The sequence below is a fragment of the Carcharodon carcharias genome, chromosome 26 (assembly GCF_017639515.1).
Source record: "Carcharodon carcharias isolate sCarCar2 chromosome 26, sCarCar2.pri, whole genome shotgun sequence".
NCBI lineage: Eukaryota > Metazoa > Chordata > Chondrichthyes > Lamniformes > Lamnidae > Carcharodon > Carcharodon carcharias.
Genome location: NC_054492.1, coordinates 24,617,204 through 24,633,563, shown reverse-complemented (window position 1 = coordinate 24,633,563; position 16,360 = coordinate 24,617,204). Strand labels below are relative to the sequence as shown.

Genomic DNA, 16,360 nt, shown 5'->3' with positions numbered 1-16,360 from the left:
TTAATTATCCCACCACTGCTAAGCTGGTACATTACACTGGACTGTACAACCTACTGAACATGTAATACGCAAAATGAAACTACGTATTCCCAAGCTTCATATTTAAAGGACGTAACCAAGTTATCTTTAACAACTTCCCCCTTAAGGGGTTGTGAGGGCATGCTCATCAAGAACGTACTTAAACTCTTGTAATCTACCAAATTCGTGCAATACAAATATTATACATATTCTCTCAATGGCAGAGATCTTCCTCAGAGGTCTGTCACCAGCCTCCACTTGCAGCAAAATTTTTAGATATCTTGCTCAGTACAGTGTTCAAGAGGTAGGTTTTGCCTTCTTGAGCTGTATATTCATTTTCCTCAGACTGTATAACCTATACATTGGTGTTAACTTATAAGTGGGACTGTAATCAATGATCTTGACTCAGAGCTGTGCAAATTTGTTAGTGGTATGCTTTCATCAGGTGCCACCTGTTCAAGGGGTTGGCACAATGCCTTTAGATGTTCTAAACCAATTTTTTCCAATTACAATACTAAAGTGCTTCCCAAAAACACACATAACAGGATACTGCACAAAAGTGTGTTATATTCAAACAATGTGCTAAGTTTAACAGGGAAGACAGGATGACTAGAGTACAAAATGAATGTGACTTAGTAAGTGAAGCTCTTTAGTAAGAATTAAGGCATATTTTTGGAGCAGTGCAAACTTTATACTAAGACGAGCTGTATTCTACAAATATCCGGTATTATAACTACCCTGGAATTCCTCAATTTTGAAGTTGAATGCTTAAAATGAAAAGTGTTCCATGCTTTATTCTAATAAGAATGAAACAAATCAAAGGTGTAAAGAATGAGAAAGAATATAAATAAAATGGTAAATATAAATATTAGAAAGAGAACATTATAATTTAAAATTGAAAATGTGATTGTTTACACCAGGCTTGTCTAGCCTTTTCGATTAAGGGGCCACATAATTATTTCTTTCTAACTCAAGGGCCCGATGTGAAAATTTTGGAAAGATAAGGTTTCGTACATTGAACGTGAATTTTAAAAAAAAGTTGAGGTATGAAGGAAAAAAACAAAAATAATGCAATGTCAAACCAATATATCAATTAGTTTAAAAAACAGGGTAATTAATAAAAACGGCCATTAGAGTGAGAGGGTCAGAGTGTGTGTATCCAGTTTACCCCCCAGTCTCAGGGTGGTCAATCACTCATCCTCACCCACTGTGTGAATGGGTGAGAGTGTATGTTGTGGTGTCAGGATGAGGATGAGTGAGAAAGCTGAAGCTGGGTGTGAGCCAGACACACCCACTTTCCACCCTCTCTCATATACGCGCACTCCAATCCCTCACTCACGTGTGCACATCCCCCTTCCTCCCCTTCATACACGTGTGCGCAACACCCTCCCCCTCATACATAGGCGTGCACACTCTCCTCTCTCTCTTGCCCATGCGCACGCACACTCCCTTCTTCCACACATCCACGCGTGCGCATGCACGCACTCCCCTCTTCCACACACCCACACGCGGGCACTCCCCTCCCTCTCACACACACACACACTCCTCTCTCCCTCACACGCATACACCTCTCTCAGCCACACAGGCACCTCCCTCTCCCAAACACGGGCTCCTCCCTCTCCCACACATGCGCCCCTCCCTCTCTGTCACACACACTGCTCTCTCTCACACACGAACTGCTCTTTCCCCCCTCTCTCGCGCTTGCTCCCCTCTCTCACCCACCTGCACTCTCCTCCCTTTCTCCCGCGCTCACTCGTGCGCACATCTTTCGCGCTCTCCCCCCGCACATCTTTTGCATTCCCCCCACGCGCACATCTTTTGCATTCTCCCCGCGCGCACATCTTTCGCGCTCCCCCGCACGCACTCGCCTCTCGCGCTCCCCCGCACGCACTCCCCTCGCGCTCTCTCTTCCACATACACACACCCCGCTCTCTCTTCCACATACACACACCCCGCTCTCTTCCACATACACACACCCCGCTCTCTCTTCCACATACACACACCCCGCTCTCTCTTCCACATACACACCCCGCTCTCTCTTCCACATACACACACCCCGCTCTCTCTTCCACATACACACACCCCGCTCTCTCTTCCACATACACACACCCCGCTCTCTCTTCCACATACACACACCCCGCTCTCTCTTCCACATACACACACCCCGCTCTCTCTTCCACATACACACACCCCGCTCTCTCTTCCACATACACACACCCTGCTCTCTCTTCCACATACACACACCCCGCTCTCCCACACCATTCAGCTTCTTTCCCACTGCCCACCACCCGACCGAAGCCAAGCCCCCTCATCGTTGGGCTCTGCAACCTTCATCTCTTTAATCCCCAAGCCCTGCAGCCAGCATCTCTCACAACCCTGGGGTCCCGCGGCCAGCGTCTCTCTCACCCCCAGGTCCCGCAGCCAGTGTCTCTCTCACCCCCAGGTCCCACAGCCAGTGTCCCTCTCATCCCCAGGGTCCCACAGCCAGCGTGTCTCTCGCCCCCAGGTCACGCACCCAGTGTCTCTCTCACCCCCAGGTCCCGCAGCCAGCGTCTCTCTCACCCCCAGGTCCCGCAGCCAGCGTCTCTCTCACTCCCAGGTCCCGCAGCCAGTGTCTCTCTCACCCCCCAGGTCCCGCAGCCAGTATCTCTCTCTCACCCCCAGGCCCCGCAGCCAGCGTCCCTCTCATCCCTGGGGTCCCACAGCCAGCGTGTCTCTCACCCCCAGGTCACGCTGCCAGTGTCTCTCTCACCCCCAGGTCCCGCAGCCAGCGTCTCTCTCACCCCCAGGTCCCGCAGCCAGCATCTCTCTCACTCCCAGGTCCCGCAGCCAGCGTCTCTCTCACCCCCCAGGTCACGCAGCCAGTATCTCTCTCTCACCCCCAGGCCCCGCAGCCAGCGTCCCTCTCATCCCCGGGGTCCCACAGCTAGCGTATCTCTCACCACCAGGTCACGCTGCCAGTGTCTCTCTCACCCCTGGGTCCCACAGCCAGCGTCTCTCTCACCCCCAGGTCCCACAGCCAGCGTCTCTCTCACCCCCAGGTCCCACAGCCAGCGTCTCTCTCACCCCCAGGTCCCGCAGCCAGCGTCTCTCTCACCCCCAGGTCCCACAGCCAGTGTCCCTCTCATCCCCGGGGTCCCACAGCCAGCGTGTCTCTCACCCCCAGGTCACGCAGCCAGCGTGTCTCTCACCCCCAGGTCACGCAGCCAGTGTCTCTCTCACCCCCAGGTCACGCAGCCAGTGTCTCTCTCACCCCCAGGTCACGCAGCCAGTGTCTCTCTCACCCCCAGGTCCCGCAGCCAGCGTCCCTCTCATCCCCGGGGTCCCACAGCCAGCGTGTCTCTCACCCCCAGGTCACGCAGCCAGCGTGTCTCTCACATCCCCGGGGTCCCGCAGCCAGCGCCTCTCTCACCCCCCCAGGGCCCCACAGCCAGTGTCTCTCTCACCCCCAGGCCCTGCAGCCAGTATCTCTCTCTCACCCCCAGGCCCCGCAGCCAGTATCTCTCTCTCACCCCCGGGCCCCGCAGCCAGCATCTCTCTCTCACACCCAGGCCCCGCAGCCAGCATCTCTCTCTCACCCCCGGGCCCCGCAGCCAGCATCTCTCTCACCGCTCCCAGGTCCCACAGCCAGCGTCCCTCTCATCCCCGGGGTCCCGCAGCCAGTGTCTCTCTCACCTCCCCCCAACGCACACACCCACCCCCGGATTGATGAGCTAGATGAGGCTCATGTACAACATAAAGACCGACATGATCTTATGGAGCCGAATGACCTGTTTCTGTGCTGTATATACTTAGGAGTACCTTGTAACTTTGTAGGTCACTCTTCTGTGAAATTATGCAGAATGATATTTGGAGTGATGTTATGAAATGAATATACACATTCCCAATTGCTACAATTATGAGATTTATAAGATTGTTATATTTTGGGTCTGTGTATTTGAAGGGGGACACATGACCTATTCTGGAGTCTGCCTGACAGCAAGTCTGGGTGTTCTGAATGTTAGAGATTAAAGGGGCCCAGATTGTTTTCTGAGAAGAAGGTGCAAGGTGGTTACAATTGGAGACAATCGCAGCAGCCTGTGTGCCAACAGTGGATAGACTGTGGCTCTCCAAAGTCTCAGAAAAGTGTTGAGAATGTCAGGTTGTAAACAGTTGTGCTTAAACCTATCCATGTACTTCCAAAATAAAAGGGAGTGGGGTCTCAAAGATAGGTATTCAGCATTTCTACCTGGATACAAGGCCCATGTGATTAACATTGCCATGGAGATGGGCTTTTAGAGAGGAAGAGTTTCTACAGTATGCCTGAAAACTTGACAAGTTAGTTTGCCAAGGTCTGGGAGGAGAGCAGCTATAGGCAGGAAGACGCTGTGGTTCACCATGCAGGCATGCAAGTGGGTACCCGTGCTCAGATTGAAAAGGTCAAATTTATGAGGAGTTAAAACAAGCCTGGAATGTTTGTCTAGCTTGCACCAGTGGAAGAATCTCCAGGGAAAAATCTGCACTGTGAAAGACAGTTGTCATGAAAATATAATAATTTTCATAATATTGTGGTTTATTGTAAAGGTGGGTTAATAGTGGGATTTGGATTTGTTTCTTTGTGTATGCTGTGTGTGGGGGATTTAATTGAATTGGAGACAGCTAGTCTGGAGGTTTCTGAGTCATCCAACAAGAAGCTAGGTTTGAAATGCTAAATACGTAGACATGGCTGAAGTATTAGAATGTGACGTGTGGGGAAAATTTGAATTTTAGATAAATTAGCTTAGTCTGAATTTCAAAGAGATGGTAAGACATTACAACTAGCTAAAAAAAGCTAAGCCACACAGTGTGTTTATTTTGCCCAAAGGTTACTGATAAAATTAGTACTATGAAAGATTTATATTATGAGAAAAGTAAAGTTGCAAAAGCTATGGGAACAATGAAATTTGCATTAAAAGGGAGAAATATGTATAAAGGAAATGAGGTTATGTGTAAGGAAAAGGTATTCACACAAGTGTGAAAAGCCTCCAGCCTCTGTGCATCAAGTTGCTGTCTACAGGAACCGAAGCTGAGAAAATTCATTTTGAATGCGACTATCCAGGGTATTGTGTTGCTTTGCCTGAGTCTGTTTAAATCTATTTGTTTTTACTGTTGCCTTAACGGAGATGTAACTGGGAGCCAGTTAATTAGGGGTTTTAGGGGTCTTTATAGGAGTAATTTGTAGAGCTATGTATGTGCTCCCAAATCTTTTTTGTTAATAAATGCTTAATTTAGTTTTGTGAAAAAAATCACCAGGTCTGGGTGGACTTATTACTACTTAATTCAAGGCACGCATCTCAAAATAAAATAAAAATTGCAAAATCGCTGAGATCGCGTGGTCAAGTTTCCCTTGCGGATTTGATCTGCCTAGCATACATCATCTGCTAGGTCATAATACAATTCTGAGATTAAAAATTCCCAGGCTGAGAAAGGAGAAGAACACAAGTAAACCCTCGGAGCTAAGAATCATCTTGGACTGGTTCTGGTAGAATTCAACATCTACTTAAAAGAACAGTGCAATGTATGTCTATGCAGTGTTTTTTTGCTTGTGGTAAAAGAAAAAGGGTAATGTTACGTTTTGCGGTTTAAAGCATAAATTGCCTACAATTATAGTATTTAGTCAAAAGTGTTTTTAGTCCTTTGTTACAACGGAAGTCTTAAAACGTGAAATCTTGTCATGTCATCCTTTCAGTTATTAACTTTTAAGAAGAAATTGAACTCCTGCTTATCAGTCTCTACAGAGATCGCATCTCAATGAACAAGAGAAATTGGTTCCACTAACCTCCATTCACCTGACTTTTCCGCCTTACTCTGGAAATTGGTTTGTTGGGTTTTGAGCCAGTATGAGGCGTTGACGTGATCATATTATCATCTAGGTCACAGTCAATTCTACATTTTTTTTTCGGCGGATTCTCTGCTTCTGCCTGTGGATCAGACATGAAAATGATCTTTGACTCACTCCCATTCTGGCATCTCTTTCATCTCATTCAAAAACATGCTTCTGGCATGAATACACAGCTCTTCAGTTAAACGCAGAGCTACCAAAAAAACTAGATCAGACACAGTATTTAAATCACCATAAATTTCCCAAATTCTAGACAACTCATTCTATTAGATTTAAATTACAGATGACAGTTACAAAGATGGTTATCTGCAAGTTAATCAAAAATTTCACTTATTCCCCGCTCCTCCACTAGAACAGGATGTAGTCTTCAAGGTATTTTCTGGACTTCTAAGTCATCTCCTTCAGAATGGCTGCATGTGAGCCCACTGAGACTGGCATGTCCATGAGCGTAGCTCGGAGTTACCTTTCTCAGATTTTTGCTCTCCTATTAGAGGGGGAAGATGAAGGAGAAGTCTAGATTTCTTGCAAAAGCAGAGTTGAATATAACAGGACTTGCAATCACTAATCAAACTGCTCGGAAGAAGGGTCATACGGACTCGAAACATTAACTCTGTTTCTCTCTCCACAGATGCTGCTAGACCTGCTGAGTTTTTCCAGCATTTTCTGTTTTTGTTTCAGATTTCCAGCATCTGCAGTATTTTGTTTAAGTAGTTACACACATACTCAAAGGAACAGTACCAACAGTACACTGCATGATTAAAATAGCTTTTCATATTATTAACCGCGAATTAAATCCTTCATCTGAATAATGCAATAATAAAAAAAAGCAGCAGCACTGACTAAAAACCTTGGGATTTAAACAGAGTATAAGAGCAAGTTAACACCAAAGATACTCAAGGCAAAGATTTCACTGCTTTATTCTATATTTTTCCTCTCAAGTTTAATCTTTGTGTAGTGCCAACTAATGACAATTCTCCAAACTGATCTTCTCCAATAGCTGGCTCTTAAAAATGACAAACTCCATTCTGGTTCATTTGTGCAATGCTCAATTTCAATCAAAATCCTTCCAGAGAAATAGGTCAAGTAATGCTGACCAAATAAGAAATGTATGACATTCAGCAAACTTAATCACAGGCTTTTTGCTTTGGAGCTGCAAAAATATTATTAGGCAACCAGAATCTAGTTTATCAAACTGTCATTGACTTTTCATTTCATATTCTGTCTGCTGCATCCAATATAATCACTTTGCATCATGACATTATTCCTGCATCTTACAACATCCCATTCCAGTCACAACATCCAATTCATGTTATTTTTAAATTAAAATACTTTCTTCCCTTTCCTTGCTAGAAGACATCCCTTTAATATTCACCGCTCCCGGCCAAGAGGACAAACAACCTTCGTCCAGCATCCAAAGTGCTTCTGTAATGGGCTGCCTGGAGCAGTAAGAGTGTAGGCTAACTTGGCACACATTCTCAGTTTCCTTCCTTCTTTCTGGGAAATGTGCTCGGCTTGTTCAGCTGAGTCTTAGAACTTGCAGACAGGGAACCACAACATGAACCATCTTATTCATTGAAGACACATAAATAATGATGGTCCATGAGGTAAGAGTGAAGTCCCCAAAATTTTAATTCGGTAAATTTATCAGCATCGCTTAAAAAGTGACCTTACAGACTTGCAGCATTAATTCAACCTCTCTCTAGTTTGAGCTTGGATGCATTATTATTCTGCTCAGGTCCATCTGGTTAATTTCTTCTCTTCTATTCATACCCTGAATGGGATGGAAGTACACACTGGGCAAGAATCTATGTCAGAACCTTAGTTAAGGCTCCTGATGTGAGCTTTCTTTCTTTGAGACTAGGGTTCAAATCCAATTCAAATAACGGGATGAAATTTTGCTCCGTACTCTGGCCATAAGGGTCTAATACAAAATAAACAAATCCAGCCAAGTTACTTGTGGGTAGAGAACACAGCTCAAAATGAGAATTAATTGGCAATATCACTGAAAAGTCTCTTTATAAAATCACTGACATGTCTGGTACAAAAACTGGAAAAATTCACTTCCCTCAGAAAGCATTTTTGATTGGGTCAGAAAAAGACTGGACTCCACTTGATAATGGTACCTGACCTGAGAAGCCATAGTGGAAGCTTGCAATCCCCAAACCCAAAATCCTCCACACTGCAGTAAGCAATTAAAATAACAAAATGAATGTTTAACTAAAGACTTGTCTAAGTGTCAGGATGGATGCTAGAGCATCTTGATGCTGTAATGCAGTGGTAACGGGTAAAATAATTAAGGTTCAAAAAAGGCAAGCTGTTTCCTTCCAATGAACTGCATAAAATTTGCATTAATGTAGAATGTCTCCAGTTTATTTAAGCTCCAAACAGAGGTGAATAACCAGGATAAAAGGTCATGAATAGAAGGGCAAGAAGCATCTTGTAGCAAAGGCAACTAAACACCAACTAGCATATCACAAGCTACATTTATCTTAATATCCTTGCCAATCTTTTCTTCCTCCCAGCTCTTCCTTATACTCTAGCTGTCTACAGGGCACCAGTGTAAAGCGGAGATAATTTTAGTTATCAGACAGTATGTTTATAAAACATTCAGATTATGACATTATACACCAGTCCTGCAGATATTTGATCATCATACCTTTGCTGCAGTTCCTCGGATAAGTCTTTTAATAGATGAGAGCAAACCAGTTTCCTTCTTCTGTGGTTTTGCCCCCATAACAGGTATTGAATCATCTACATCAGAGCGCTTCCGCTTCTTTTCAGGTCGTGATGCATGGACAGGGGTTGTCTGCTGAGAAGCCTTTCGCATTCTCAGCCTCATTCTCAAAAGGTGTCACATGAACAACTGCAGAATATGGAAAAGTATATATAAACTAAGTTAGTGTCAATGAACATGAAGGGCATAAAAGTAACCAGCAGTCCAGCAAATCAACCCATGTAAAAATCAACATGGGACCTGTAACAATGAAAGTGAGACCTGGTGAATTGGACCAGTAAAATTATTCTTGCTCCCCACATTAAACTTGTACATGCAGGAAGCTTACAGGCCTCCTCCTGACATTCTTGAATATAAAGACAGTTCATTTTTAAAATTTGTTTTGCTATAGCAATGGACTTAATGTAAAACAAAACTACTATCTTTCAGCCCCTGGTTGGTTGACTCTGCAGTCCTTTTTTGAGACCCAAAGGCAATATATGAATAATGAACATCTTTGTTTCTTTGACTACAGAAAACTCTACAATACATTCATGTTATGAGATACCTGGATCAGATTTTCTGTATAATGAGACAGGAACAGTAGAATGGTGGAACTGCTTAACACATCAAAACAGGCTCTACTGTAATATTTAAGTCAAACTTCTAACCAGGTTAACACTACATCACTAATGTCAGCTGCGTATCAAAATAGTTACACCCTTCATCATTTTCTGGTTAGCAACCTTAGCCTTAAATCAAGAACTGAAGTATTAATGATCTTGATTTCACCTATATATGAATAAGGTTATTCCCAAAATCCACACTCAAGTATTTTCCTAATAAAATGAAGCCCATTAGCAAATAGCCTATTTTAGATTTACAAAACAGACACATAAAGATAACGTTCAAATCAACGACAAAATATTCATAAACAAATTTATAAGGGTACATTAAAAATAAAAGTAGTAAATTTTAAATACATGATCTGTTGAGAATTAAGTGCCTGAAAATCACAGAATATGAAATAAGTTGAAGAGGGGGAAATTTAGGGGTAGCTGATATACATTAGGAAACAACAGCTTGGTGAGTACTGCAGTCAGATTACATATTGATCAAGACCATGTGCCCAAAGTTGGCCGTTTCAAAGCTTTGTAGGTTTTTTTGCACATTATCCCTTACAGGTGGAGTAGTTAATCACATTCAGCTTGTCCAATACATACCCCATTTCCATTGCGATTGCAAAAATGTTTCAATGTCCAATTTTTTGAGACTAAGAATCCTTGTTAAAGATAGAAACAAAAAACTGCGGATGCTGGAAATCCAAAACAAAAACAGAATTACCTGGAAAAACTCAGCAGGTCTGGCAGCATCAGCGGAGAAGAAAAGAGTTGACGTTTCGAGTCCTCATGACCCTTCAACAGAACAGTTCTGTTGAAGGGTCATGAGGACTCGAAACGTCAACTCTTTTCTTCTCGGCCGATGCTGCCAGATCTGCTGAGTTTTTTCAGGTAATTCAATCTTTGTTAAAGGTTCCTTTCTCTCCACTTCCATGAACATATCAACCATAGCCAATCCATTCTTAAGCAACTGCTAAAGACCGAGAAGGTGGAAGTGGAAGTTCCTTTTTTGGTGAAGGGTCTCATCATCTCAAGCACAGCTTTGGTTCATGAGCTTCCTTTGCTCAACCTCAAAGTGTGTTTCAATCCAACTTCATAAGAGCACTTAACACATTCTCACTTCCCACGCAAATCAAGCAAGAAGAAACTGTGCCAATTATTGCAAGCTATGGTGAGCTCTGCTGTGAATTCAACTCACTAGTAATTGAATAGACAAAGGTGTAAAATTTCTTTCACTTAGGACAAGTGAGCATTTTCCTCCTGTAAGTTTCATGTGGAGCATTAACATCAGCAAATAGACTGTTTCTGTGCTGTAAACACTATATAATTCTATGTGAATCAGTACAAGGCTTGAACGCAATGCCAAAGGAGATAAAAGGCAATGCTCAAATGGGCCAGTTAATTGATTAAAACTGAATTAGAAAAATAGAATTAAAAATGAAAGTGGCTGAACATGTTTATCTGATGTATGATTGAATTACCCAGTGCTTCTTTTGGAAAGGTGCATTTGATGACAGTGGTGGACATGGCTGTGCTTGTTTCCCAAGGTCATAAATAAAGGAAAGAGATTTATGTATTCAGTGTAGCCATAGAACTGCAGCTCAGCTTGAACGGCGAAGATGGAGTTGAGACCAACAAATAATTTTTATTCATACTAAGCTGTGTTAATTTGGTGCTGAAATTATGCAATGCACAACAGAAAATTTAGGCAGCATTATTTCTGTAAATACATTTCTTCTAGCTTTTGTAACTTTGCTCCTTTTGAGCTATTCACAAAGTCAAAGACCAGAGGTTTTACTTACAATCTAAGAAAATAGTGCAGAACAGGAGTGCTGCTTATTTTGGCATTGGGAATGAACAGGTGAACAGCACGGTGCAGAAACAAGTCAAGTCACGTGGTGCAAAACCTAGAAATAGAAAGAATTATAATAGAGTGAAGAATTCAGAGTACAATGAGTCAGTCACATGCATTAGAAAATTGCTACCATTCTTTGATGAGGTGTTTTAGTAAACATCTGATCAAATTTTACTAATGACTCTCATTATCACAAAATTATGGGATAAAAATTTTGTTATGCTTCAATAGCTGCATTAACAAGGGCAATTAGCAGAAAACATGATTTGTGTGGCTCATGCAACAGGTTAACAAAATGTTAGTTATAGTTTTCCATCTCTTCTATACAGGGAACCTGTAACATTTACTGATACTCCCACTACCCCCCAAACCCCCCCATCCCACTCTAACTTCCAAATGTCTGCTTCAACTCCAAATGGCAAACAATGTTATCATTAAAGGAAACATTTCATATACAACAAACATGTTACAAAATTGCCAAATGCAGAGACAAATATAAAATCAACACATCAGAGACAATTAGAATGAAGTCAAAGGAAAATTATGCAGAAAAATCATTATAGCAAATAAAAATAAGCAAAATTTCCAGTATGGACCTCTCACTGTTTTGCATAGAGTTGATGGTTAATCATGGCAATGATAGCAACAATCAGAAAACAAAAAGGTTCATAAAATAGCCAATTCAGACTGTCATTATATAATAGCAGCCAAAAATTCAATGGCAATTCTAGAAACCAGAAATCTGAGGGGTGACCTGATAGAGGTCTTTCATGATGATGAAAGGGTTTGGTAGGGTAGGCGTAGGGAACAAATTTTGATCTGGAGGAGAGAACAAAGCTAAGGTGGGTAAATATAAAGAAAGTCACTAACAAATCCAATGGGAAATTGAGAAGAATCTATTTCACCCAGAGAATGATTAGAATGTGGTAGAACTCACTACCACAGGAAGAGATTGACTAGCAGAGATACATTTAAGAGGAAGCTAGATAAACAAATGAGAGAGAAAGTAATAGAAGGGTATGTTGATGGAGTCAGCTGAAGAAAGGCGGGAGGAGATTTGTGTAAAGCATTAACATGGAATTGCTGAGCTGAATAGCTGTGCTGTAACTACGTACTGGGTATGATTATTACATGGTATCATGTAATATGATACCAATAATTGCAGCTTTCACATTCTCCCATTTAAAAGAAAAAAATACTCTTCTCTCAACTCTGTCCTCACTGTTCATGCTGGGCTGCAGCTCTATGGCTACACTGAATACATAAATCTCTTTCCTCTATTTATGACCATGGGAAACAAGCACAGCCATGTCCACCACTGTCATCACATACATCTTTCCAGAAAGAACCACTTGATAATTGAATCATTCACTGGATAAACATGCTCAACCATCTTCATTTTTAGTCCCTTCATCAACCCAGTTAACCATCGACATACAATCTGCTTTTGGCTAAATTTAAAGGGCATTATCACAAGCATTGTTTTACTCTGATTACTCTGACTGAAGAGGTAAAATACAGCTTTGACTACATGGGATTCTTTGAACACAGAATCCAAGGACAGCTCATTAATCCTATGTGTTCCGTGATATGTTCCTTTACGCTTGCAAATAAACCACATCTTAGCAGCTTTAGACGTCAACTTTTTAAAAATGGTCAAATTCCAACAATCTGGAGGAAGGAAAGGATGAGGACTAAAAGAATGATGGGAGTGGGAAATTTTGCATTACTGCATTACAATATGCAACCCAATCACTGATTGTGACATGTGTATCGAGCCCCAGCTCCAAAAAGTTGGGCATCCCCGGTCTCTCAAAGTATGGATCTTCACCCCAAGTTCTTACATGTTAGGCTCAGATTCTGCATACTGAGTGAACCTGTCGACTCTTGACACAGAAGTGTACACATTCAGTTCATAGAGATCCAGTGTGCGTGTTCAGTACTTGCAGATTTCTCGAAGTCTTAGCAACATTTCAAATTCCTGTACATCTGATTGAGTGGACTCCTCAGCTATTCGTTGTATTGGACCATTGTGCACTTTTCACAGAAACAAGGACATAATCGTGCAATACATTCCTCACAACACCAGAAATCCTGTGTAATGAAAACAGAATTTGACTGATTCAGTTACTGCACAACAATGGCTCTACTTTAAAAATAGGGCATTACAAAAATGAACTATCTTTGACAATTAGATTTATCAAATTCTTTGTGGCCACATAACATGAACGAGGTTAAACCTGGTTAAGAGCAGCTGTTCCTGCAAGCATTATAGGTCACACTGTCAAACAGAGATATATAGATCACAAAATGTTTGGAATACATGGTTTGATCACTCAGAATGTACATAGATGGGGACCCACCTATTGGGTCACTCAACTTATTCTGGCACAGATTGCAGAATCAAGCCAAATACCCTATGTGGCTTTCCAGGGTCTTTGTTTTAATTAGTGTATGGGATGAAAATGTGGGTCTGTTCATTACAGGGTAGGATAGTGATTCTTTGCATATCCTCTGATGCCCTGCTCTGTGCATGAGCTTCCAATTGTGTGCATATATTGGCTGTCCCAGCTAAGCTAACCAGTCAATGCAAAGATCCACAATAAAAGTGAACTAGGTAGAGCTAGGGGTTGACTGACATGTTTCAAGGATTGTTTTACATCAAAAGTTAGCTCAGGAAAATTGTAAAAATTGCAATTAATATAAACATACTGTTTTGCATTGAGTAATGTTTCTTCACTTATTTAGCATTAAGTAGGTTTTTCTGTTCGTTAAGAGGCTTGGCCTGAGTCTGAATCAGTGCACATTCAACCGTCTACTGGATCACATGGTGGCACATCATACACTCCAGTGGGAAAGTGTATAGTAGAAAAATTAAATCTAAAGTCTTGCTGCATTTACCCAGATGTTAGGCAGGCAAAGGCACATTCTGGTGCACAGAGGATGCAAGGTCCAGTTACAAGGAGACAATCTGGCATACAAATACTGTGAAGTAGAGGAGCAAACCCACATATAACTGCTCAGAAGCTGTATGCTTGCAGGGAAGATACGCAGATAATTGTTAACAAGCATTTCTCCTTCTCGGTCAGGTGGGCGGCAGGTGAGTAAGAGATGGTATTTCAATCTTCAGTCGAAAGTGGGACCTAATTTTGAACCAATATCCACCCCCACCCCCCCCCCCACCCCCCCCACACACACAGCTGCCAGGATCTTAAGACTCCACAAATCATATGCACCCTTGAAAAAAAAAATTACTAATTATGACTTAACTGGAAGGTTGTGGCCAATTCTGGGCACCACACTTTAGTAATGATGCCAAAGCCATGGAGAGGATGAAGAGAAGATTTACCAGGGATGAGGAACTTCAGTTAAGTGAAGAAGCTGGAGTAGCAGGAATTGTCCTCTTTAGAGCAGATAAGGTTAAGAGAAGATTTAATCGAGATGTTCAAAATTATGAAGGGCTTCAATAGAGTAAGTAAGGATTTGATCACAGGAGGGTCAGTAACCAAATAACACAGATTTAAATAATTGGCAAAAGAGCCAGAGACTCAAGGAGAATTTTTTTTTTTTAAGCACAGCGACTTATTATCTGGAATGCACGGCCTGAAAGGGCAACTGAAGCAAATTCCATAGTAACTTGCGAAAGGAAGTTAAATAAACATTTGCAAGGGGAAATTTGCAGGGCTAAGGGGAAAAGAAACTAATTAGATGATTCTTTCAAAGCGTTGGCACAGATATGACAGGCTAAATGGTCTCCTGTTATGTTCTAATGATCCTATGAATCTAGTAATTTGTACAGCACGAGTTTGGTGACTCAAAGCATCCCAGCCCCCAAAGCCTTTCTCTATGAGCACACTGGGAATGCTGAAATTCAACACCCAAGCAAAGGCGATCAGCACAACTGCATATAAACTGGAAAGCCCAAAGATAAAGCAAGTGATGTGTTTTAAGTGATGCATCATACTAAGGCCTCTCCCAGTTTTTGTTCCACAATGTACAAGATGTAAACTTCACTAGAAGATCTCCCAGGGTATTGCTCAAAGGCTGATGATGGGGTGGAGGTGCCTGGAGGGGGCAGACACAGAGAATCAACATCTCTGATGGTGGATAAGCTATGAGATTTGTGCAAGTGCTTCACGGAAGGTGTATACAGATAATATATCCTGATGCCAAGAGCCTGGTAAAAAAAAATAAAAATAGACATGTTTAAATGAGTTGGGCTGCTGTAATTGATGAAATTCATCTCACTTAGTGAGACAGACAAAATACTTCAGACAAAAGGAGCTGGAATTATTACCATTTGAAGCAAGTCATCAAAGTGGATCCCATTTGAAGCGGAGTGTTGACAGACACACAGATTTAGTTTTACTGCGATTAATTTCTTAAGTCCCTCACTTATTTGTATGTGTATTTATGAATGTATGTGCTTATAACCCCATAAATACATGATATGCACACGTGTACGTACAGATATCCTCTATTGGGATTTTTAAAAATGTTTTTCTTGACAAGTAGGTGCTATCAGCAAGGCTAAAGTTACTGCCCATCGCTGTTTCCCCATACAATTAGAGTTCCCCGTTTTGAGTGACTAGAACCCCATATAGCCAGGCTGGGCAGGGGCTGGCAAATTCCCTTTCCTGAAGGGCGTTAGAAAATCACTTCATAACCCACGAGTTACCAGATTTATTGAATTCAATTTCATAATATGCCATGGTGGGATTTAAACTTGCAATCCCTGCCTTGTGGCCATTTTCCTGGTGCTGGACACCAAACTGCCAAGTTGAAAACTGGCACTTCCTCTCAATCTTAGCCGAGGTGGGAATAGTCAGGGAAGCCATATCAGGATAATATTGGTATTGTGCAGTGTTTAGTGAATACATTTAAAGATAAAAATTGAAATGAAGCCCAGAGTGTGCACGCCATTAACCACTGAATCTATCCAAGGCTGAGTTGGATAGATTTTTGATAGTCAAGGATTATGAGGGGTAGACAGGAAAGTGCAGTTGAGGCCACAATCAAATCAGCCATGATCTTATTGAATGGCGGAGTAGGCTCAAAGGGCCAAATGGCTCCCAAATCCTATGTTAACCAACGAGAAAAGAAGAAATTTGATATAAACTCATGCTGAGAACCCCAATTAGATTCAACCCCAAGACAGCCACATTTAACTAAGAAACGCAAAAAATGTAATGTTTAATAACTGATGTTTAGAACTCCATTTATTCAAACATGGACTTTTCATGGACAGTATAGAACTAAACAGGGCAATATTTTGTGGTTTACTGAAGAGACCA

General features: G+C 42.1%; 1 protein-coding gene across 4 annotated transcripts in view; it reads right to left on the bottom strand.

Moving 5' to 3' along the window:
* LOC121269905 (CTD small phosphatase-like protein 2) overlaps nucleotides 1–16,360 on the bottom strand; it is a 70,722-nt gene that overhangs the window by 33,892 nt on the left and 20,470 nt on the right. For 2 of the 4 annotated variants that reach the window (XM_041175016.1, XM_041175019.1), the window contains exons 2-4: nucleotides 11,014–11,118; nucleotides 8,535–8,741; nucleotides 5,816–5,957 (exon numbers count right to left, since the gene is read on the bottom strand). In XM_041175016.1, the coding sequence (XP_041030950.1) occupies nucleotides 5,816–5,957; nucleotides 8,535–8,717 (325 nt within the window). In that variant the 5' untranslated portion in view covers nucleotides 8,718–8,741; nucleotides 11,014–11,118. Of the gene's footprint in view, nucleotides 1–5,815; nucleotides 5,958–8,534; nucleotides 8,742–11,013; nucleotides 11,119–12,910; nucleotides 13,161–16,360 lie in introns of all 4 variants that reach the window. The other 2 variants (XM_041175017.1, XM_041175018.1) reach the window with 2 other exon arrangements.